Raw genomic sequence first — 23222 nt, 5'->3', positions numbered from 1 at the left:
CTGGAGAGCGACACAGCACCGTCAGCCTCCAGACACCTTCACCTCGTCCCAGGGCTGCCCCCCATACTCGGGGCACTCCCCAGCCCCTTCCCCTTCACCTCACCGTGTCTACCACCGCCTCGGACACCTCCCGGAACTCCTCGGAGCCCGCATCCTCCAGCTGGGGGCTGTAGTGGATGGAGCGGGTGAAGTTTACCAGGGCCCGGAAATAAACTGCGGAGAGGAGTTGGGTGTCACCCCGGCCTGGTAGGCGGTGGCCTCAGGCAGCTGGGCCAGCGGCAGGAAACTCAGGGATGGTCTTTAGAGGCCTCCTGCCCAGGCTGACCCCTGGGTGCCCACAGCCATGCCCAGCACTGCCCATATGAGTACTTGTCACAGTGGCCCTGGCAGGCCTGCCTGGGGTCAAAGCCAAGGCCTCCACCTTCCAGTGAGGGGGCTTCAACCATCGGGGAAGCAGCCTGACCCAGAAGCTAAGTGATGCTGCAAAAGAGGGCCCCACCCCCACCCCCAGCGGCACAGAGGATGCTGGACAAAAAGAGCTGGCTTCTAGAAGAGACTGGCCTGGCACAGGGATGAGCCACGAGTGACTGAGACACGCTTCCCCACTCTTCCATGGCTGGTTCTACTCATCCCTCAGGGCTCGGCTCAACCATCACCTCCTCCAAGAAGACCGCTCAATTGCCTTCCTCGCTCAACCCTGGCCATGTTAGAGAGACCTGCTCTGGATCCCCCAGTCCCTGTGCTCCCCCCATCAGAGCACCTTGCACCCTGCACTGCGTAGATCCTGCCCGGTGACACATGGACTATAGGGACTCATGGTGAAAACCATGGCTTCCAAGGTCAGCCACATTGTAGGCACTGACCTCACCTCTCTGAGCTTCTGTTTCCTCCTCAGTCCAATGAGGATATTAATTTAATATTAATATTTTAATTAACATCAACAATAAGTGTTAAATAATAAATATTAATATATTAATATTAATATTATTAATTTAATATTAATTAATTAATTAAATTGATTCCACTGACTGCCCTGGAGAGCTGCAGGGAATAAATGACATCACGCTCGCATGCACCCTCTCCCCGAGCACGTCGATGCGGCGCCTGGCACAGAGCAGGTGCTAGAGGATCGGGAGCTGGCGTCCCCCTTCCCTCCCCTGCTAGACCACGAACCCGAAGAGGAGCGCAGCCCCGGATCTCATTCACCCCTGCATCCCCAGAGCCAGTGTAGTGCTTGGCACACAGTTGGTGCCTAAGATGTGATGACTTAATAAATTCGTATCAGATCAGTGTGGGCGCACACATACGACTGTTTCCTAAGCATCTACTATACATATATGATATGTGTAAAGTCGGGTTTTTTTAAAGATTTTATTTATTTATTTGATGGAGAGAGAGAGAGAGACAGTGAAAGAGGGAACACAAGCAAGGGGAGTGGGAGAGGGAGAAACAGGCTCTCCGCTGAGCAGGGAGCCCAACGCAGGGCTCAATCCCACAACCCTAGGACCATGACCTGAGCCGAAGGCAGACGCTTAACCTCTGAGCCACCCAGGTGCCCCATGATATGTATAAAGTTTTGTTGCTGGGGTTTTTTAAAAGATTTATTTATTTATTTGAGAGAGAGGAGGGAGAGAGAAAGAGAGAGAAAGCACAGAAGGAGTGGGAGAGGGAGAAGCAGTCTTCCCGCTGAGCAGCGAGCCCAATGTGGGGCCGGATCCCAGGACTCTGGGATCATGACCTGAGCCGAAGGCAGACACTTAACCCACTGAGCCACCCAGGTGCCCCTGTATAATGTTTTATACACATTACAGACAATGTTTATGAGTTCATGGAGCAGTTATAAATATGAGTTCATATGAGCTGGGAATGAGTCATATACATACACACATAAGCATTCATATGGGGCTCTTAGAACAGAGCCTGGCATGTAGTAGACGCTGACTCGGTCTATAACATATGTTTACTGTATACATAGACTAGAGTGTACACACACACACACACACACACACACACACACACACACACATATACTGTTTCTTGAGCCCCTACTATGTATAAGATATTCTAAGCATTAAATCTTATAATGTTCCTGAATTTAGGTGTTAATTATAAATGCCAAGTTAATGAGTTACAAATATCAAAATATGTGTAAATGCTTAGGACGGACCCCGGCACACAGTCGGTTCCAGATATCGTGAGCTCTTGCTGTGTGAGAGGCAGTATCGTGGTTAACAGCTTAGCTGCTGGAGTAAAACGGCCACTTACAGCCCTGTGACCTCATGTGACACGCCTCACCTCCGAGGATGAGCCTCAGTGTCCTCGCGTGTAAAATGCGTGTAACAGCAGTCCCCACCCCCGAAGGTTCTTGTGAGGCTTGAGCTCAGAAACGTAAAGTACATTTATGACCGTGCTGGGTGCGTACTCGGGGCTGCCTGGGTTACCTCTAATTATTGTCTCTGGTTTTTACAACAAACCCGAGGGATGGATTTGGTTTTATTACCTCTCATCTGAGAGAGGCATTTATTCCTTTAACAAATCTATATTGAGGGCCTACTACGTGGTTGGTGGTGTTCTCAGGGCAGAGGGTCTGGCCGTGAACTCCACATATGACCATTCCTGTCCCCACGGAGATGATTTTCTAGTGGGAGGAGAAAGGAAACAAATGAGCAAGAAATATATGGCCTCTGGGGAAGGAACCAGGGCTGGGGCAGAGGGTGTGCTGGGGTCGGGGTAGGGTGCTACGTTCCTGGGGGGTCAGGGAAGGACTCTCCTCAAAGGGGATCCCTGAAGGAAGAGAGTGAGCCATGGAGAAGAATCTGGGGGAAGAGCATTCTGGGTAGAGGGTATAGCAGCTGCAAAGGCCCTGAGGCAGAAGTGGCTCAGAGAGGGGACTGCTGACAGGGTGAGGCGGGTAGAGCAGGGAGCAGTATTGGGTGGGCCTGACCACAATGCCTGTTCCCTGTGCCCCTGCACTCGGCCAGGCCCCCAGGTGCACACGCCCCCTGAGTAAGGACCCTCTCCCTCTGTGGCCTGGGCTAAGCAAGCCCTGGGGTGGCAGGATGGGGCAGAAGGGGACTCCTACACTGAGGGAGGGTGCTCGTGCCCTGAAACACAGGGACCATGCTGGGCTGGGCTCCTGGGTGCCGGGTGGGTGGGGTTCTGTGGGTCGAAGCGTGGAGGCCGTGAGCTTGGCCACAGAGGCCCCTTGTGAACAGGCACAGAGGCCCATTGAGAGCCCCTCCAGCCCCTGGCCTCAGCCCCATGGCCCAGCGCGGGCGAGGAGGCCGGGCCTCTGCCCAGGAATGTGCTCGATCCTGGGGGAGGGGGCCAGGGCTCCACAAAGCCCCTTTCTCCCGGGCCCTGGGAAGGGCGCGGACCCTCCAGGCTGACCCCACCCCTGCCTCCTCCCAGACCAGGGGTAGGTCAGGGCAAGCACCCTCCCTCTTCCACCCTGAACTGCCTCCCTACGAGCAGCGTCTGAGGGCTGAGGGCAGAAGGTAAAGCCCTGTCTGTTCCAGGAACCAGGTCCCAGAGCTGAGGATACTGTAAGAGAGTGAAGCTGCCCAGGGTGGGTATGCTCTCTGGGTACCCACCATGGCCAGCCGTCTTCCTCCTGGTCCTCATCTTGACCCGAACCAGACATCTCACTTGGAAACAGAGACTGGAGAAGCCGGAGGCCAGGAGCTGCCTGTGCCCAGGTGGGGGTGGGGAACACACCCGCGACCACCCCTGCCCCGAAGCAGACTCTCCCATCAACTCCTCCTGCAAAACTGCTCTGCGACACACCCAGGCCCCCGAACCCCAGCCCTGACGGCCCCTGGGTCCCTTGGGGGGGCCCAGAATCAGCCAGTCCTCAGGGAAGTACAAGTGGCCTGCAGCCTCTAGGGCTTTGTTCCCCGCGGGGTGGCCTCGTTCATCCCTGTCCTAGCAGTGCCCAGGGCGGGGGAACACTAGGGGACCTGCCCACTGTGTTTAGATGGGGCCTGGCTATGTCCTGGGCAGGGGCCGGCCAGGCCCTCAGACTCAGAAAGAAAGTCCCTCAGAACCTTGCGTGTGATAAAATAGAGGCTGGGGAGGAAGGGGAGAAGGAGAGTGGGGGGAGGGAATGGGGAGGGAGGCAGAGAGATACCCCCAGGTCGCCCTGGCCTCACATACTGGGAGGAGACTCCCCACAGCCACAGGAGGGTGGTCTGGGGCCTGGAGAACAGAGTTGCAGAGAGAGTGGCCAGGAGGGACAGCAAGGGAGGGAGAGGAGACCAGAGGGAGAGATGGAGATGGGAAAAGACAGAAACAGACAGACAGGAGGAAATGACAGGGATGCAGAGAGAAAGCAGGGGAAGAATGAGAGCAAGGTTTGAGACACAGAAGGAAGGGAGAGGGGGAAAGAGAGAGATGGAGAAAGACAGGGCAAGGCAGGGGAGGAGAGGAGCAGGAGACCCAGGCGGGTGTCAGAGCAGGCCAGACAGGTGAGAGATGGAAAGAAACCGGGTGAGCGGAGGTGGGCGGGGGTCCCAGAGAGGGGGAGTCAGAGCGAGGGGCTCTCTGCCACGTTGGGGTACTGGCACACAAAAAGTGGGGCAGGGCCAGAGGCTGCAGGAGTGGGCTAGGGTACCATCTCAGGGGCTCAGCTTCAGGGTATGGGGCTGGGCCCCAGGCAAGGGGCATGGCTGGTGTGGCCCCATCTCTGACGGCCCTTGCTTCCCCTGCTTCCCAGCATGGGGAGGACCCTGCCCTCGGGCAAGGCTGAAGTGAACACACAGAGACCCTGGGAATGAGAGACCCACTTGCTGACTCCAGGCCTCAGACTCAGCCCAGCTGCCTGGACCTGCCCTAAGGGGGGGGGGGGGGGGCAATGCCAGGGCAAGGCCTGGAGGGTCTGAGGCCCTGTGTCTTCCCACGGCTAGGACCCATTCACAAGCACAGACCTCTGCCTGGCTAGCAGGCCCTGCCCAGCTGCTGCTCCCCATTCCCCACCCCTTCTCCCACCTCTGACCCCTCCTGCCCTCGCAGCTGCCTCTCACGGAGGAGGAGGGCTGGCAAGGGCTCCTCGGAGCTGCGGTGGTCGACAACCCCACGGCAGCGGCCACAGACATTTCCAAATTGAAAGTAGGCACAGGACCAGGGCCTCCGCACACAGGCCTGGCTTTAGCAAGAGGCAGCTCCCAGGCATCCTACAGCCCTAGAAGGACCTACATGGGGCAAAGCTTCAGTCAGGATCTGAGTTCCAGGGGCTGGGAGGTCATGGTCAGGACCAGGACATGCAGGGGCCAACCCTCCTGTCTGTACTTGCCCAGCCTCGGGCATGTGGATGCCCCTGATGCACCAAAGGGAGGTGACCTCTTCCCTGGAGAGGCACAGGCCCACCCCTGTGGGAACCACTGGCTGCCATGTGGCCGCTTGAGCCGAGCTCCACCCTTGGCCCTGACCACAGAGTGCTCAGTGCTGGCTTCCAGAGAAGGCAGCAGGAACCATACGGAGCTGCTGGGATTTGCCATCCAATAGTTCCTTCTCTACCTGGAATGCTGGGGTTGGAAGAAGCAGGGACTCTGAGGCCCAGTGCTGGCCTGGTCCCAGCTCCACTGTGCACCGAGTGCTGGCAGCGTGAGCCGCTGATGGAGGCCCGATTCTCTTCTCTCCACCAAGCCCAGCCCTCTTCCCCAACCCAGGAACCCTTGGCTTCCCAGCAGGTGACCCAACCTAAAGGCGGGGTCCCTCCCAGGTCCAGGGTGAGGCTACTTCCACTCCTAGTTGGCCTGCCCAAATGTCCTGTGCCAAAGAGCACCTCTACCTGGCCACCCCCGCCTGGGGTCCCCAGCTCTGCACCCCCAAGATGGGATCTAGGGAAGGACCCTACAGTGGCCTCCCTGGGAGATGAGAATTTTCCTTTGCTGCATGTCTGGTTTTCAGCACCTATTATAACCGGGCATATCTTGCCTGTGGCCCTAAGCCTTGTCCCTCGGGCAGACGACCATACCACCCAACCATCCCGACTCGTGGGGACCTGCCAATCATGTCACATGATTGTCACTGGGCAAGTATGAGACCACCTGCACGGCAGGCCCATGGAGCCCTTGAGGCCCTCGGCTCCCGAGACAGGACCTCTGTGGTAGGAAAGACCTGCTTTGGGGCTTCTGTGGGGAGCAGGAGGGGGGGCCTATGCCCTTAGCAACTTACCCATCTGAAAGTCCCCGCTGCCCAGGTCCCCGCTCCCCAGGCCATCTGCAAGCAGAAGAGAGGCGTGTGCGGCAACAGGCATTTGTTGGGTATCTACTGGGTGTCGGGCACGGTTCGGGGCCCCTGCATGTCATGCGCCAGGTCATGAAAGCTGAGAACGGTTGCCTCTTCCCCACGTCTGGGGAGGCTGGCCGGGAAAAGTCTGCTCAGAAGCCTCCATCGGGGAGGGCACGGACCAAGGCCGCACACTCTGGGGACCCGACTGTCTGCCCACGCTGGGGTGGGACGGGCCCAGTCACACTGGCCACTAGGCGAGGCCAGGCCGGAGTGCAGTAGGGGATGGTCACTGTCCTCTGCTGTGCCTTGTCTGCCACCTCCCTGTCGGTCCTCATCATCCTGGGCTGTGGGGAGCAGCTGTCATCCCAGGGTCGCACAGGTTGTGAGCAGAGGATCCGGACGAGGCTTAGGATGCCATCGTCTCTGGAGAAGCTCCCTTGGGCCAGCTTCCTGGGGCCTCTCTAAGGACCAGTGGGAAGAACCCTGCCTCCACCCCCTCACCTCTTCTGCTCCCTGCCACCAGAACCTTCTGCTCACCTCCAGAGGCCTCGTCAGCCAGTAAGTCCTCGTCATCAGAGAGGTCTGAGTAGCTCCAGCCAGCCCGGCCCGCTGACACCGTCTCTGCATCCTCGGGCAGAGACAAGCCATCATATGCCTGCAGTCCATGGGCCACCTGTGGGAGATCACACAGTCGATGGTCACGTTCTCCAGCCCCCGCCAAGCCCAGGACCCCTCCCCTCACTTCAAGAGGGACCCAGAGTCCCACCCCAAAGCCATGGAGTGGTTTACTCAGATGTGGTTTGGCTAAGAGTCAGGCTGGGGCTGAACTACTCATTTTGACTCTGTTTCCCCAAAGCCCCATTCACCCTTAGAGGCCTCGGAGCCCAACCCTGCAAATCCACTGAGTCTGAATGAATCCTCAAATAAATAGACAACATTGGGGTGCCTGGGTAGCTCAGTGGGTTAAAGCCTCTGACTTCGGCTCAGGTCATGATCCCAGGGTCCTGGGATCAAGCCCCGCATCGGGCTTCCTGCTCAGTGGGGAGCCTGCTTCCTCCTCTCTCTCTGCCTGCCTCTCTGCCTACTTGTGATCTCTCTCTGTCAAATAAATAAATAAAATCTTTAAAAAAAAATAGGCAACATTAAAATCACTTTGGTAAATGATGAATGATTCGTCTTCCTTCGAGAAGGTAAGGGTCATCCAGGACACAAGGCGGTAGACAGGGGGCCACGGGCAGGTAAAGGGTAATAGGGGCCAGCAAAGAGGGGGTCCATGGGCACGAAGGGTGGCCAGGGTCAGGATGGATAGGACAGAGACAGAAATCAATGGTGAGCCCACTGCGTCTGCTGTCTCTAATGACAGCTTCCCATCAGGCCATCTTGGCCACCTCTTTTGGCCTCAGTCTGGCCTCCAAAGCTCCAAGCCACAGGAAACACATTCCAGCCGTGTTGGACAACCCGCTCCGGCCCTCGTGGCCACACTGACAAGCTCATCTGTGCTCCCAGCAGTGGGAGTGGAGCCCAGCGGCAGGGCGGGATGGGGGCAGGACAGGCGTGGTGTCAACTCTGTGTGACCTCAGGCTGATGCTGAGCCCAGCACAAGCTCCACAGAGGGCGTGCTGAGACCCTGCACCCCGCAGGCCAGAGCAGAAGGGCCCCGGCGGCCATCACACCTGCCTCTCTCAGGTCAGGGTGTGGGCAGTGAGTGCCTCTTGCCCCTCAGACAAGATCAAGATGTTTCCAAATGAGTTTTATCAGATACCGTAGAGGAAGACACAAGCCCCGGGGAGCCCGAGGGAACCCCAGAGCCCCCAAGCACCAGCGTGCATAGATGTGATATTCTGTGGCCCCGTAATGCACGTCCAGCCCCAGAGAACCCGGTGCGAGTATCTCAGGCCCTGCCCCGGCCTCGGCCCTCCCTGGGGAGCCCAAACCAGCCAGAAGGAAATGGTCTCGCTTGTGAAAGCCAGACCCAGCCCTCACTGGCTAGACAAGGTGATGGCAACAGGAAAGAGGCCCAAGGAGAAGAAGGAAAACAATGAGACGGCCAGTCTCTCTCCCTCCCTACACCCCCCAGCTTTGCCCAGCCCATGCCCCTGCAGCCTCTGGCCTTTTCTCGCCTAGTCCCTTCGCTGGAATGCCCTTCCTCCCTTTGTTTATTGGGCTAAGTTACCCTCCAAAATTCAGCTCACCGTCACGTCCTCTCACTGCTCAGTAAGAAAAAGGAATGAATTACTGACATTCACAGCCACACAGCCAAACTCAGTCACACATGAGGAAAGAGGCCAGACACAGAGGGCGACATTCTGTGGGACTCCACTTATATGCAACTCTAGTGGGGGGATGGTCTAACCTACAGTGACAGGTCACTAGCCTGGGACCAGGGGTGGGGCAGGCTGACCGGTAAGGACACAAGGGAACCTTTTGGAGTGCCACTTCTCTGGGGACATACATCTCGTGATTGAACTGTACACTTAAAATGGGTACATTTTGTTGTATGTAATTTGCACCTCAAGAAAGATGACAAAATTAAATTAAATTAAATTAAAATTTTAAAAAAGACAGTTTCTTCTGGGAGACTTTGTCCTGACCCTTGGCCTTCACAGTCCTCTCTGTGCCCACACTGGGTTCTGGGCACTCCTGGGCTCACACTCTAATCACCTGTATCTCCACTAGAATGGAAACATCCTGAAGGCAGGGACCCCATGTTCAATAACTACTTGAATGAATGAGTGAGTGAGTGGTCAAAAATGTCCTCACCTATCAAGTCTAGCTGCTTCCTGAACTGGACTTGTTTTGGAGGCGCTACCTGCTCCCACGCAGTCTACACACAGTCTCTCTTCCTAGGCTGGGAGCAACTTGGTGAGCAGGGTCATCTGGTCACCTTTGTATCCACCGTGCTACCAAGCCTTGTGCAAGGTCTGCACTGCCCATGACTTACCCCCTCTCATGGCCTAAAGCCCCTTCCCCTCCAGTCCGGGGGGCAAACCCCTCCTCCCGTTCCTTTTCCTTCCCCACACTCTCTCTGGACAAATGCCCATCCCCCTCCTAGACGGCCAGTGAACTTCTGGCCCATGCCCAGACAGGGTCTGTATTCAGGAATGAACTTTAGAACCTTCAGGAGCTGGTGAGAAATAGATTCTGGGGCTCCTTCTCATCCAGGAGGGAGGGATGGAGTGGTGTGTGTGCAGAGAACTCTGACTCACTGGCTAAGAACCACAAGATCAATCCCCACGAGGGGTTTTTCCCTCCTTCCCTGGCAGCGGGTAGAGGGCAATGTTCCCAGTGGGTGGGAGCGGGGTTCAGAGCAGGCCCTGACTGACCTAAGGGCAGTGTGAGGCTAAGACTGGCATAGGGGCATGGATACTGGGCAGAAGAGGTTAGAGGGGCAGGCCTAGGGAGGGCTCTCCCTCCGTGTCATTGCCGCACCTTCCCCCTCCCTGTGCAAGCCAGGCTGTGGGGGGTGTGCCTGGGGCACAGAGATTCCCAACACCCCCTAGACACTGCCGTCTGGAAAGGGATACTGTGGTGGTGAGCAAGGTCCAGAGCTTCTCCCAGGCCTGGAGCTGGGGGGGCGGGGGTGGGGAGGGAGGGTGGTGTCGGGACCGGAGAGGAAATAGCAAAGTGAGATTCGACTTGGAAAAAATGTCAGGAACACACATCTGCAGTGAGAGGAGTAAGAGAATCCAGAGCGTGTCGGGCCCGGATAGAAGCCAGCCCACCCCAGGGACTCCAGGGAACAGGCCCTTCCACATGCCAGCCTGCCCTTGCTTGCAGCCCCCTCCCCAGGGCCCGAGTTTCCGGGGTCAGATCAGGGCCTGCAGCGAGGGCTAACCCAGCAAGAGCACAGCCTTCATTTGAGAAAAGCTAAAGATCAAAAGTTTCTAGCAGCTGTATTTCACATCTGGGAGGAGAGAAGGAGCCAGACCGGAAAGAGGCTCCCGGAAAGAGCCCAAAGGAGCCTGAGACGTGAGCACAGAAGGGAACTTGGATTCAGATCTGGAAAGTCTGGGGTCTACTTGGGAACAGAAAGAGCTAACATTTATTGATCATTTACTATACACCAGGCACTCCTTTAAGGATGTTTATAAACGTGAACCCAGGTTATAGGTGTTAAACAGACCACTGTAGGGATGGGGACACAGAGCAGTCAGGTTATCTACTTGAAAATCTAGCAGGTAGCGGAGCTGGGATTTGACCTCTGTGGTTTGGTCCCAATGTTTAAGCCTTTGCCGGAAGTAATTGAGGTCACTGAGAGTGACTCCACAAAACCTTTCAACTACAGTGCTGTTTCACAGTCTACAGACCATTTCCTCCATCTCAGTGTCATTGGACCTTGACAATGACCCCTGAGGTGACTGAGCAGGTGTGAAAGCCCCCCCTTCACAGAGGAGGGAACAACACCTCACTTTCCCATGTAACTTGCCAGGTTGAGTGGCAGGCAGAGAGGACAGACCCAGGATCTCTGGATTCTGCATCTGTTAACCAGGAAAGAGGCAGAGCTGAGGCTGGGCCTCCAGGCTGGCCTTGAGGTCTAAGCAGAGGGCAGGGCCAGGACATCCAGGGCTGGTCGGTTCCCATCCCCAACCCAACCGGCTCCTAGGATGGCCCATGGGACGCCGGAGCTGCCAGTGGTCTAACGTCCCAAGGAGGGCCACTGGTGGCTCCAAGGTCAAAGGCAGAAATAGAACCCAGGTTTCCTGCCCTGCAGCCCATCTCCGGCAATGAGAAAGCCCAGCTTCCTCCCAGAGGAACCCAGTACTCAGGCAGGCGTTGGAGCCGGATGGCGGGGCCGGAGAGGAGGGGTCCAGAAGGCAGACCTGGGCCAGAGAGGAAGGAGCCAAGCAGAGAGGGGGATTTTCCAGACCTGGCAGTTCCTGGTGGGGGAATGGAAGCAGCTGACTCATACAAGCCAAGGCCAAAGGACTGTTTTAGTGTGCTGGGAACAATTTCTTGGAGCAGGGGTGTGGGCACGGTGGGCCCCCAATGGGGGGGCAGGGGAAAGGGGGACCCAGACAGGCGGGGAACTTCTGGGAGACAGCTCCCTGAGGCTGGGCTGTGTCCAGGCCTTCCTGGTGGGGATGAGGGTGCACACGGGGCTCCAGGTCCAAGTCCTACAGAGACCCTTTGGGACAAGGGACAGAAGCTGGACCTTCCTCTCATGGCCTGAGTGAGGATGCAGACAGATTTGAGGCTAGCTGGGAAGAACTCAGCATGGAGGGGAAAGGGGGAGCCTTTAGAGAGGGGCACAGAAGGTAGAGAAGGTCTGGGGTACAGGGGGAGGTAGAGATACAGATACAGGATATGGGGCCTGGGATTTTTCAAGGAGTCCCTAAGGGAGGGTTGTGGGCCTTGCAAAGGGTACGTGTGTGGATAAGTGTTTCTGGTGCTGCTGACATCAAGGAAGGCGGGGGCACGGGGAGGAGGTGACAACAGGAACGGGCTGGCTCCATCGAGGGCTTTCTCCGGCAGGTCCGCAGCCACAGCGTGGACCACCTTGGTGACTGTTCACGGCAACCGGGGCAGGGCCTGCGCTGCTGGGCCGCGATCCCTCGTCTGCAGTAAGGGGAAATCCAAAGAGCTCGGAAAACTCAGAGTGTTTTCTTTTTTAAAAATGAGTTTATAATAAGCTCATTTGGTGCCAAGTCCTGACCTGAACTGACAGGAAGCTATTAACATCCTATTTACTCCACTCGGGGTGAGGAGCTGTAGGTTTTGTTGCAGCAATGTGACCGCGTTTCATGACGGGGCGTTGCCCCAGACTCCACTGAGTGTTCTCATGGCTTCTACGCAACCTTTCTCCTATCTAGAAACTTCCGAATTCCAAAGCGCCTCTGACTCCCCGGGTTTCAGGTGCATGACCATTTCCACTTGGCAGATGAGCAAAGGGAAGCTCGCAGAGGATCACCGTGTAAAGGAAACTAAAGGCATGCGAGGCACTCAGCTTGATGCCCTGTATACAGTAAGAGCTCAGTAAGTGTTAGAATGAGTACCATGCAAGGGGCAGAGTAGAGGTGAGGGGTAGGTATGGACAAGGAGTGAAGCATGGCAGGGCGGGGCATGGGCTCAGGCCCAGGCTCGGCCTCCAGGTCTGGGATGGGGGGGAAGGCTCTGGCCCTGCCACCTAAGCTCCAGGCTGGCTGGCGGGGTGGCACCCAGGCTGCGGGTGACGACGCAGCTTGGGGCCGAAGCTCAAGTTATCTGCTGGCTCCGAGGTGGACCCTGGGATGACAGGGGGCTTGGGGCTGCTCCGGAGAATTATTCACGGCTGACTTGGGCAGCCCACCCATCACCCCCTCCCCACGGCCCAGGCCTGGGCTGAGCCCACCGTCACCCCCGCAGCTGGGCAGGAAGGTCTGAGCACCGCAGTCCCCAGGGTGGCTGCAGCTGCCCAGGGCAAGGCTCCAGGCATCTGGGCTGGAGTGAGCTCACCTCATCGAAATCCAGAGACTGTACGGGGGCGGGGGGACAAGGGAGCCCCTGCCTGCGCACCTGCCTTCTGCCAGCACAGGCCGTGCCTGTGTCCCTTCCCCCATCCGGGGCCCCTGGGTCTTCAGGGAGGGACATGCTCCTGGAGAAGTTCCCTCTCCCCCTCTGCAGGTCACTTCACAACCAGTGCTCCCTGGCTCGGCGACAGCCCGGGTCCCAGATACAGGGTCAAGGTGCCCTGCCCCACCCCCAGACTACCCAGTGCCCTGGCTCGGCGACAGCCCGGGCCCCGGTGCCCTGCCCCACCCCCAGACTACCCAGTGCCCTGTCTATGGGCAGCAGACAGCAAAGGGGAAGGAATCTGTCAGGGCAGCATTTTGTCGTGCAAACTGCCAGGGGCGGGTGAGCCCGACACAAAGGCCAAAAGGCCTTTAATCCCCTGGCAGGCTAAGAGGGGCGCCGGGCCGGAACCGAGGTGGCCACAGCCTCCTCTGGCATGCCTACCCTGCCCGTGCCACACGGGAGGCCTGCCAGCTTCCCACACTCAGGCTCTCAAGGTGCAGGACCTTTGCCAGCCAGTTGGCCGGGAAGAACCGTGATCCTCCACCACCACCCCCACCCCCCCACCCCCCGCCCACCACCAAATAAGGAGGATGGCGGAGGCACAGCAAGGGCTCCAGGGTGCAGGTGCCAAGATAAGGTTTCACAGGGCTTGTCTCATGCAAACGCACAGCCCCCTCAAGCAGGTACTGGCTCCTCCACCCGCCCCCCACCGTCCCCAATTTACAAATAAGGAAAGAAGCTCAGAGAAGTGAAGTTACCTAACCAAGGTCACACAGCTAAGGCAGGGGGAATCCGGTTCAAAAGCAGAGCCCCTTCTTCTGTACTCTGCTAGCCTAGAGGCCCAGCAGCCAGCAGGCCCCTGCTTCCCATCCCAAGGCCCGCAACCTGCCAGGCCTGCATTCCAGCCAGGGCCGCGTAGGAGCATGGAGGACTGGTCAGGGCCTTCACCAGAGAACAGGGACGTGGGAACGCAGAACTCTGGGCTCTCTCGTGCCAGCTCTGCCCCAGACTCACCACGTGGCCTTGGACAAACCCCTCGGCACCCTTCCCTTCTAGCACACTGTAGCGAGTGCCCACTCTGTGCACCAGGCTTCCACACCAGCCGTCTCTGTTGATGTGAACGGAAGGAGCGGGAGGGCAGTGGTATTCACCTGTTTCGAGCACTCCTGCATCTTTAAGACAGAAGACACATACTAGGTGCTCAATTAACATCCGAGCACACAGACAGAGTGAATGAATGAACCAGTGAACCTGCCCAACTGCCCCCAGGTGGGGATTAGCCCTTCTGACAGAAGAAGAAAATGAAGTTCAGCAAGAGAAAGTAAGGGCTTGCTCGAGATCACACAGCAAGTTCGAGATCACACATTGCCTCAGTTCCCCATCACTAAAGCAGAGGCCACAACACCCAGACCCAAGGGAAAAGGGGGCCCAGATACCATGCTCCCTGAAACAGGGAACACTCCCTCCACGCCTCAGTTCCTCCGTGGTGAAACAGGTATAAGAAAGTCTGCCTGTTTTGCCTCCTGCCCAGGGCTGCTGGGAGAGGCAAGTGGAATGAGGGGGACCTGCTCTGGGAAGGCTGGCCGGAGAACTCTGCCTGGGCCCTTCCCAGGTGGACCTCACACAGTCCCTGCCTTTAAGGTCCCTCTGCATGGAGCTGGGGTTACGGCCGAACAGGGCTGCCACCACCACGGCCCAAGCAAGAGACGTGGCCAGTGGGGCAGAGGGTGGGCTCTGCTCGGCAACCCAGATTCCAGGCCGCCTCGGCCACTTCCTAGCTAGGCGGCCTCAGTTTCCTCCCCCGTAAAAAAAGGATAATCAATCCATCCGGCCCTATAAGGTTCAATTCAAGTCGCTTCGAGCTTTATTTCTTGAGCACCTACTATATGCTGGGTCCTGGGGATAAAACTGGGAAATAAAGAGACACAGAGCTCTGTGTTCCTAAGGGAGATACAGCATTAAACCAAGTGATGAGGACGTGGTGTGGGAAGGGCTCTACAGAGGAAGGATAGGGGGCCGGGAGGGCCCAGAGGAGGGTCCCCTCACTGACCGAGGCAGGTGGGAGTTTGGGGAAGGTTTCCCAGGGGACAGGACAATTCAGCTGGATCTGAAAGATGGCCTCACCTAAGTAGGGTGGAGAAGGGGCAGAGTGCGTGCACCAGGCAGAAGGAAGAGCACATGTCCCACGTAGAGGATACAGCAAGTGCAAAGGCCCAGAGGTGGGAGAGGGTACAGCATGGTTGAGGGACCAGCCCTAAATGGGCTTGTCCCAGAAAAGAACAGTATCCCTTGACTACGCTGGTGTCATGGTGTTAGTCACAGAGCCCAAGTCCTTCAGTCCCTCTAGAGTCCCTGTACTCTCCTCCTGCCCCACAGACACCCCAAGAGCGGGCCTCCTCCCAGCGCTGACTGAGCTGTCTGTTAGCCTAGAGGGAAACAGGAGGAAGTCACTGGGAAATGCTCCCCTCCCCACCCCCCTTGCACCCGAGAGCCAGGTGCGGCCTCGGCGGTGGGGGAGGCAAGTGGGAATGGCTTCCGGGCCTGGCCGCCCAGCAAGAAGGTCCCCGGGGCTTGAACATTATCTGCCAAGCACTGCTGGTGCCAACAGCGCCTGCGGTGTTCACGTGCCTGCCTCCTGCCTGCAGCCCGGCCTGGTTCTCAGATTCTCTGGCACCTGGGAGTGTCGGAGTGTCTGTGGGCCTTCAAGACACCAACCTGTCTGGGCCAGCCTATTCTCTCGGGGGTCGCTGCCCACAGATTTCATGAATGAAGCTCCTAACACAGTGCCAGGCTTATGGGAGGATGGGGGAGGGCGGAAGGTTCCACAAATTTGTGTTGAAATGAGACACTACTTACAACAAGGACCACCTCCTGAACCTACTGGGTCAGGCCTTTCCATTACTCTTGACTCTCCAAAGGATGAGAAGAAACACCTTTATTATGGGTAACCAGGTCCTGTGTGACCTACACACACAAACACACACACACACACACACACACACACACACACACACCCCTACACATAGCTCTCTACCCTCATCCCCTGCTGTGCTCTCCCCACTCCCTGCCATACTTATCTCATGGGTTTCAAACACACCTAACTCTCTCTACCTCAGGGCTTTTGCACTTACTACATTCTCTACCTGGAACACTGCCCCCCAGCTGTGCCCACTCCTCCTCTTCCTCTTGTTTCTGCTCACATGCCACCTTTACAGAGACCCAGACCACATCCCAGGTCCAGAATCTACTAGTCAGCTCCCTGTCACTTCCCTGCTTCCCAGCACCTCACCACCTACATTCTACCCGAGTTTACAGGTTTACCTATTAATCATCTGTCACCCCCACCAGAACATCAGCTCTCTAAGCGCAGTGACTTTGTCCGTATCCCCAGTACCTACAATTACCTGGCACTGAGTGGCCGCTCACTTCCTCTTTTTGAGTTAACGAATGGATGGAGTTTATAAATGAAGAGACTGAGTCTTAGGAAGATGGCTTACGTGGAGTTCCAGAGCTGGGAGAGCCCCGGCTGGGAGCCAGACCCCTCCCCGGTTCCCAACCAGGAACACTGTACTCCCGGAGCCCTCCTCCTGCCATCTCTGACGCCTGAGGCCTCTGGCCAAGGGGCCCATCTCTGAGGCGACAAGACTCTGCCCTTGGTCACTGAGCAGAGACCTGCTTCCTGCCCAGACCAGCATCTCAGGGGGCAGGAGAGGGTCTCAGAAGCCAGCAGGGCCACGACTCCAGCTCAAGGGCCTTGCACCAGGCCAGCCGGGCTGCCAGGCCTCGGGGACTCTGGTCCCACTCGCTCCTGTGGCCATCAGCAACAGGAAAAAACAGGCTGGAATAGCTGCTCTTTGCGGCCAAGGAGGCCAGCTCCCCCTGCCCCCCAGGGCTTTCCTCATCTGCTTCCTGGAAGGGGAGGCAGGGCTGAGCCCATGACTGAAGACAGGCCTGGGGCCGGGGGGGAGGGGGGGGGTGGGGGGGGTGGGGAGGGCAACAGAGCTGGAAATAAAAGGAAGGGCCCCTTCCTTCCTTTGGAAGTGCCCCTGTCCCCTTTCCTCATGACTAATGTCCACTCCAAGGCACAGTAACTCTGGACACGGCGGGAGGGTCCTGCATTCCAACCTATCTGGGAAAGGCTAGTTACACAAAGCTGGGCTGGTTCCCTGAGTCCTCAGGGTCTTGAGCACCCTGGAGAAGGAAGGAGGCGACTATTTACTGTTTCCCAAGCTTGCTTAATTTGGAACCCTTTCTTCATGCTCATGGCACTAGGGTTCCACAGGGCACATACTGGGGGCACCAAACCGACCCCTTTCCCTCAGTGAGGCTTTGGATGTAAGATATGGCCCACCACCACCGCAGGGCTTTTGAAAAGGGAGCTCTTGAAGACAGAAAGCCCCGAGGCCCCATGCAATGAAGGGCCGATAGAGGAAAGGCAGGCCAGGAGACAGGAAATGGGGGTATGTCCTCTCCTTGGGGAGAAACACTGTCAGAATCTAAGAAAAGCAAGATGGAACCTGCCCCTTTCCTCCCTGGCCATCAGCCTGCCCTCTCAGGAGATGAGTCCTGTTTGAGGGGACACAGAGAGGGTGGCCCCGTGTCTGGTCACTCCTGGTCCTCTAGGACCGTGCAGAAGGTCAGAGGATCTCTGTGCCCACGAGAGACGGGGGGCTGAGTGTTCTAAGGGGAAGTTTAGCTGCTGGGCTCTTCCAGGGGGCAGAGCGGGCCAGGAGGGACTGAGAAAGGGCTTCCGGCTCAGCCCACTGTCTGAGGTAAGCCCCTTCCCCTCTCCAGGCCTCAGGTTCCCTCTGTCAAATGATGAAGCTGGCCTAGATCACTGCTTTCCAGTCTTGGGTCTCAGCAGCCTTGGGGGACACCTCAGAAAGTGGGTTGCCCAGGATGGAGGGACAGAGAATGTGGGTCCCCTCTCTCAAATACCTGCTTCAGTGAAGACATACCCACCCTTTCCCATTTTATATGGCGACCTTCTGCATAGTACATTTGGTGTAGCCCCTGGTTAGCTGAGAGCAGGTCCCTTTACCCCTCTGTGCCTCTGTTCCTCATCTGTAAAATAGGCACAAAAGTTCATATTAACAATATCTACCTCACGCGACTGTTGTAAGCATGAGATAAAAATGTCAAATGCTACAGATAGCACTAGCCCATGGCAAATATTCTGTGTTTGTTGCTACTTATCAAAATATTGCAGGATTTAACCAAAATACGATTATTTTGATTGGCATAAGGGTTTCGCTGCTCAATAATAAAGTTTGAAAGCTCTCAACGTAGATGATGCCAAAGCTTTCTTCTGGCTTTGACATTTGAGGACACTGACATCTTGAAATCTTAGGTCTAGAATTCTAGGCTATGACTTCCACCAGCAAAGAGGGAGGGGCTGGCAGAGGGAATCACAAAGTGAGAACCAAGCCTTAAGCATCGGGCTGCAGGGGACTGCCCAGAACGGGTTCACCATCATCACCAAACATCACCTCCCTCTTCCAGAAAAACTCAAAGCAGCCTACAAAGGCGCACCAGAAGGGCAGGAGAGAATGAACTACACGCACATAAGAGAAGCTCACAAAAGCAGACGGACAGTCTGGAGTGCGGTCAGTAGATAGAGAATACGTGCCGAGTTCTGGAGGTCTGGGAAAGCAACCATTCATTTGGCTCTGAGCTTTCCAGTGGCCAATGGGAGGAAGGAAACCTGACCAGTCCCTGGACTCCGTGTCCCAGTGAGGTCAAAATAAACCCGTTGCTTAGAGGAAGCACAACTATTCCTGATACAGAGAGCAGGGAACGTCCCAAGGGCAAGGATTGTCTGACGCTCTTCTTTGCCCTTGCCAGTGGGGCTGGCATCCCATAGGGGTCCATTGACCGTGACCCATTGAGGCTGAAGTCCGGGGCAGAGGCTATAGCCATCAAAGATCCAGGAGGCTGGAACGGCCGTCCAGAGTGTGCCCCCCAACATCTCTGGCCCTGGGCAGGACTACCCATCCCTCCCTAAACCTGAACACAGCCAGTGCCCAAAATAGCCAGAGCACCAGAGGGTGCCAAGAGGCCCCAGGCCAGGGACATGGCTAGGCCTGCCCACAGTGGAGGGCCCAGTGGGCCAATGCACACACATCCCTGGCGCACAAAGGGGCACCTTCACTCAGGCACACAGCCCTCCCTGGGAGTCCCCCACCCACGGAGCTCCCCCGCCAGCCAGCACGTTGCTCACGCAGAACCAGGCAGTGCTCCGCCCTTCCCTCCTGCAGGCTTTCTTGCAGGAGCCAAATGGAAAAGTCTTCCCAGAAACACCAGCCCTACCATATAGGGAAGACGGCCTCCTGCTCCAGGATCAGCCTCCCCTCAGCATCCTCCACGGTCCCCCAGCTGCAGGCCAAGACAATGGGGGCTATTCTGGGCTGCATGGGGGTATTTAAAGCTCTGGCTGGGCCTCTTCCCTAGGGAACAAGAGGCCTTGACCTAGGCAAGACCTTCCTGAAATTGTTGCTGCCCAGACTGTGGTAGCCGCATCCCAACTTCTCTTGCCAGTCCTTGAGGCCCCGAGGGAGGCAGTACAAATGCCCCTTCCCCCAGGAAGCCCTCAGGGCCACTGCCCAAGACCCTCGGGAGAACTGTGTCCTGGGCTCTGCTTTGCCACTGGTCTCAGTCCATTTTCTCATCCGAAAACGTGGTTAATACAGCAGTATGTGTACAAGAGCTTGGCGGCTTCTGTGGTTAAGATGAAGCTGTGTCTCCCCAGCACTGCGTGGGACAGAATGTAAGCAGGGACGGTGATTTTGTTTATTTTGTCACTGCTCTTTTTCTAGTACCTGGCACACATTTGGTACCAAATAAATATTTATTAACCGATATAAGTATTTGTGGAATGTGTCTGGAGCCCCCAGAGAGCCACGATAACATTGCCAGATCTCATTTTGGGTCCTTAGAACACTCCAGAACCTAGGCTAAGTACTTAACATTGATTCTGTCATGTAATTTGTTCAATAATCCCAAGAGGTAGATCCTACTCTTATTTTATAAGCAAGAACATGAGCGTTCCACTACAAGTGGTTAAGGAGTTTCGCCTGGAAGGGTGCCTGGCTGGCTCAGTCAGTGGCGGGTGCAACTTGGGATCTCAGGGTTGTGAGTTCGAGCCCCATATTGGCTACAGAGGTTACTTAAATAAATAAATTTAAAAAAAAAAAAAAAAGGATCTTGCCTCAGGTCCTGAAACTACTACGTAGCCAAGATGATAGACCCAGGAACCTCAAGAAGTTTCTACCGTCCTGCACAACACATTCTGAAGAAAGGCTGTGGGGCGGATGCTGAGCCCGGAGCCAGGATCCTAGATTCAGCCACTCAGTAGCTGTGTGATTTCAAGGAAGTCTCTTGGCCTCTCTGGATCTATTTTCTCTTCCACGAAACGGGGGCGTTAATTCCTATTTCTTCATGTGTTCATAGGATCAAAGGAACCCTGGAATGTGACCATGTCACCCATATTAGCCCCAACCCCTCCCCAGGGGCAGTGGCTATGAAAGATGGTGGGAAGATGTCCTTCAGGAGGCGGGGGGGGGGGGGGGTGCCCAGGGCTGGCTCTGGAACAAAGCTCAGCAGCTGCTGACAACAGCTGGTAAGAATTCTGGGTCTGGTCCAAGCAAGGGGGAGAAGGGGCGGGCTGAAAAGTCACCTCTGGCCCTCTTGTCACCCTTCCCTGCTGACAGCTGCTGGGGCCTCAGGGCCAAGGGCCCCACAGCAGGAGGGGAGGTGGGAGCAGGCTGGCTGGGGTCATCTCAGTCCTCTTGCTGCCAACCGTTCAAATCCCAGGGTCCCTGGCCCTGCTGGGCCCACTGGCCAGGATGCAGGCCTCATTCCTGCAGCCCTTTACCCAGTTCCTGGGGAAGTTGGGGGGGTGGGGGAGGGAGGGACTGGAGCAAAGGTCTGTGGGCCCAAGATGCCTTAGTTGGAGCCTGGTTGATGCCCCGTTGGGAGGGGTGGATGGGCAGGGCCAAGTGGGCAGGGGGTCCCGGGAGAGGCTCCGTGGTGTTCCTGGCAAATGGCCAGGGTGGCAGACCCTTCAGGGAGGCTTCTTGGAGCCTGTGAACCTGGCCTTGCCTGGCTCTACCCTAGGCCCCTCAGCTCCCAGCACAGTGCCAACCCTTTCCAGTTCGTTCCAGCCCACGCGGCCCCGCTCCTCTGAACTCTTGCATGCCTGTAATTATGCCTGGCCATATTTTCCGAGGCGTATGTGGAGAAGCAGCTTAACAAAGGATCCCTGGGCCGTTTCCAGGTGTCAGAGGCAGCCTGGGAGATGTAGTTTGGATGTATAGGTATTTAGAGCCTGGGGCATGTTCATGGTTTTTTTCGGGAAGACTACTATTTTTATGGTATTAATGAATCAAAGAAAGCCATCTCAGGAAATGTGTGTTGGTCACATGCCACCCCACACCCCACACCCCACACCCCACACCACACCACGTCCACTGACTGGACGCCCCAGGCTGACAACTTCCTAGCTGTGGAGCCCTGGGCAAATCCCTTGACCCCTCTGAGCCTCTGTTTTCCAATCTGTGTAATAGGAATAAAAACGACCACCTTACAAGACTGCTGTGAAGATTTAACAGGACAACCTGTCACCATCTCCCTTTCCTCCCCTCCTACCCCCACCCCCTCATCCAAGGGCTCAGAGGCCCAGATAATGAGCTCTCCAGAAACCCCCAGGGAAGAATAATTCCTGCTATGCCCCCCCATCCCCCGCAGGCGAGGTAAGGCTCAAACGAAATGTGCCTGGGAAGCCTTCCAACAGATTCCTGGGTCCTGTGCTGCCAGGGCTGGAAGAGATCACCTAGCCCAAAGCGTTCACTTATTGGGAGGGGAAGCTAAAAAAGAGCTCAGAGAGGGCAAGGAAGGGCATCAACGAAGACCAGCCAGTGCTGAAGAGCCTGAGTTCAAATCCCATTCTGTGACACTGCCCACTGGGGGACTTTCCCCCTTTGAGCTTCATTTTAGTGACCGTCCCCCACTCCCCAACTGTTGTTATAAGGATCAGATGGATGCTGTATGTAGAGTACTTAGAATAGTGCTGGGTACTCAGACAGGTTGCGGGGGCTCCAAGAGAGAAATCCTAGCAAGCTGATGGCAGAGGCAGACCCAGGACCCAGGTCTCTGGCTCCTAACCCAGGGCCCTTCTCCTGCCATCATGTCACCTCCTTCCCCCTCGTCCCCAAGGCTGGGGACTCCACAGTGGAGGGTTCTGGGAGCGTGGCATTAGGCTGGGTCTTTGTCAGGGGCTGATCAAGGCCTGAGACCCCTACTATCGCAACCTCTGGGACTTTCAGCAGCTCTCTCCAACAGGTCCTCAGCCCCAGGCAGACCAAGGCTGAGGCAAGGGCAGGAAGGGCTGGCAAGCCAAGGGAGCATGTCCTTGGCAGGGAGAACTCAATCTCCCGGGGACTCGGGTTACCGGAAATGGTAACTCTCCTGCTGCCCGCCACCTCTGACCAGGAATGTCTGCTGCCTGTATGAACACCCTGTCCACTGGCCCCCAGACAGCCAAGGGACAGCCTGGGACCTGGATCTCCCCTGGGGTCCCTACCCTACCCCTGGGGTTTCCAGTTGACCTCTGGGGCTCCCCAGCCAAAGGGTACCTGCCATTCTGCGGCAGTGGGAATGGCTGTACTTGACCAACCACCGGAGAAGAGAGGACTGGAAGGGGCACCCCAAAAGAGGGACAGCCCCCTCTTAAATCTGATCCATTCACTCCTGACAAATGGAGATCCTGCACTCTAAATCTGGGTGAAAGTTCTGATCTTGTTAGCCCAACCCAGGAAGTGGTGCCGTGGGAGCTTCGGGCAGGACTAACCCAGCTGGAAGCCTGGCTCTGCCATTTCCAGCTGGCTCGCCTTGGGCGAGTCACCGCAGCACCTCCTGCCACTCAGACAAGTGACAAAGCTGTCACGGGGACCCCGTGAAACTCGTGGAGCACAGGGCCTGGCCTGGAGCCAGGGCCTGAGAAACGGCTGTGATCACAAGGACCAGGAAGAGGAGGGGAGGGAACCAGTAACTGTTAACGTGCGTGGGTTTCAAGAGCCACGCGTGTCTTCTGCCTTCACAGAGGCGACACTCGACTGGGGAGTCAATGGGACCATAAACTGTTAGTTGTCAGAGGGTGAGAGTGCCGTGAAGAAAAACACAGCAGGGCGAGGGGGACCGGGACTGTTTTGGTGAGGGCCCTGCTTTACACAGGCTGGTTAGGGAAGGGGACAGAGATGTGATGAAAACTAGGGCACGGGGGAAGGGCACTCTGGGGACACGGAGTCGTGGCTGTCTAGGCCCCAAGGCAGGAGTATCCTTAGAATGTTCTGAAAACAGCCAGAGGGCCAGTTGCCTAACCTTTACAACTGCCCTGAGAATGAGGTATAATTATTATCCCCATTCCCCGGATGAGACCCAGGAGGAGGCTCCGAGAGGCTTGCCCAAGGTCACGGAAAAAGTGGCAGGGCCAGGATTCCAAC

General features: G+C 56.7%; 1 protein-coding gene across 6 annotated transcripts in view; it reads right to left on the bottom strand.

The window, feature by feature from the left end:
- Positions 1–23222, bottom strand: part of HSPG2 (heparan sulfate proteoglycan 2) — a 98893-nt gene that overhangs the window by 58660 nt on the left and 17011 nt on the right. For all 6 annotated transcript variants that reach the window (XM_046000418.1, XM_046000454.1, XM_046000426.1 and 3 more), the window contains exons 2-4: positions 6769–6904; positions 6175–6219; positions 104–213 (exon numbers count right to left, since the gene is read on the bottom strand). In XM_046000418.1, the coding sequence (XP_045856374.1) occupies positions 104–213; positions 6175–6219; positions 6769–6904 (291 nt within the window). The remainder of the gene's footprint in view (positions 1–103; positions 214–6174; positions 6220–6768; positions 6905–23222) is intronic.

Source organism: Meles meles, chromosome 1 (genome assembly GCF_922984935.1).
Source record: "Meles meles chromosome 1, mMelMel3.1 paternal haplotype, whole genome shotgun sequence".
NCBI classification, from domain to species: domain Eukaryota; kingdom Metazoa; phylum Chordata; class Mammalia; order Carnivora; family Mustelidae; genus Meles; species Meles meles.
This window is presented reverse-complemented; position numbering and strand designations above follow the sequence as displayed.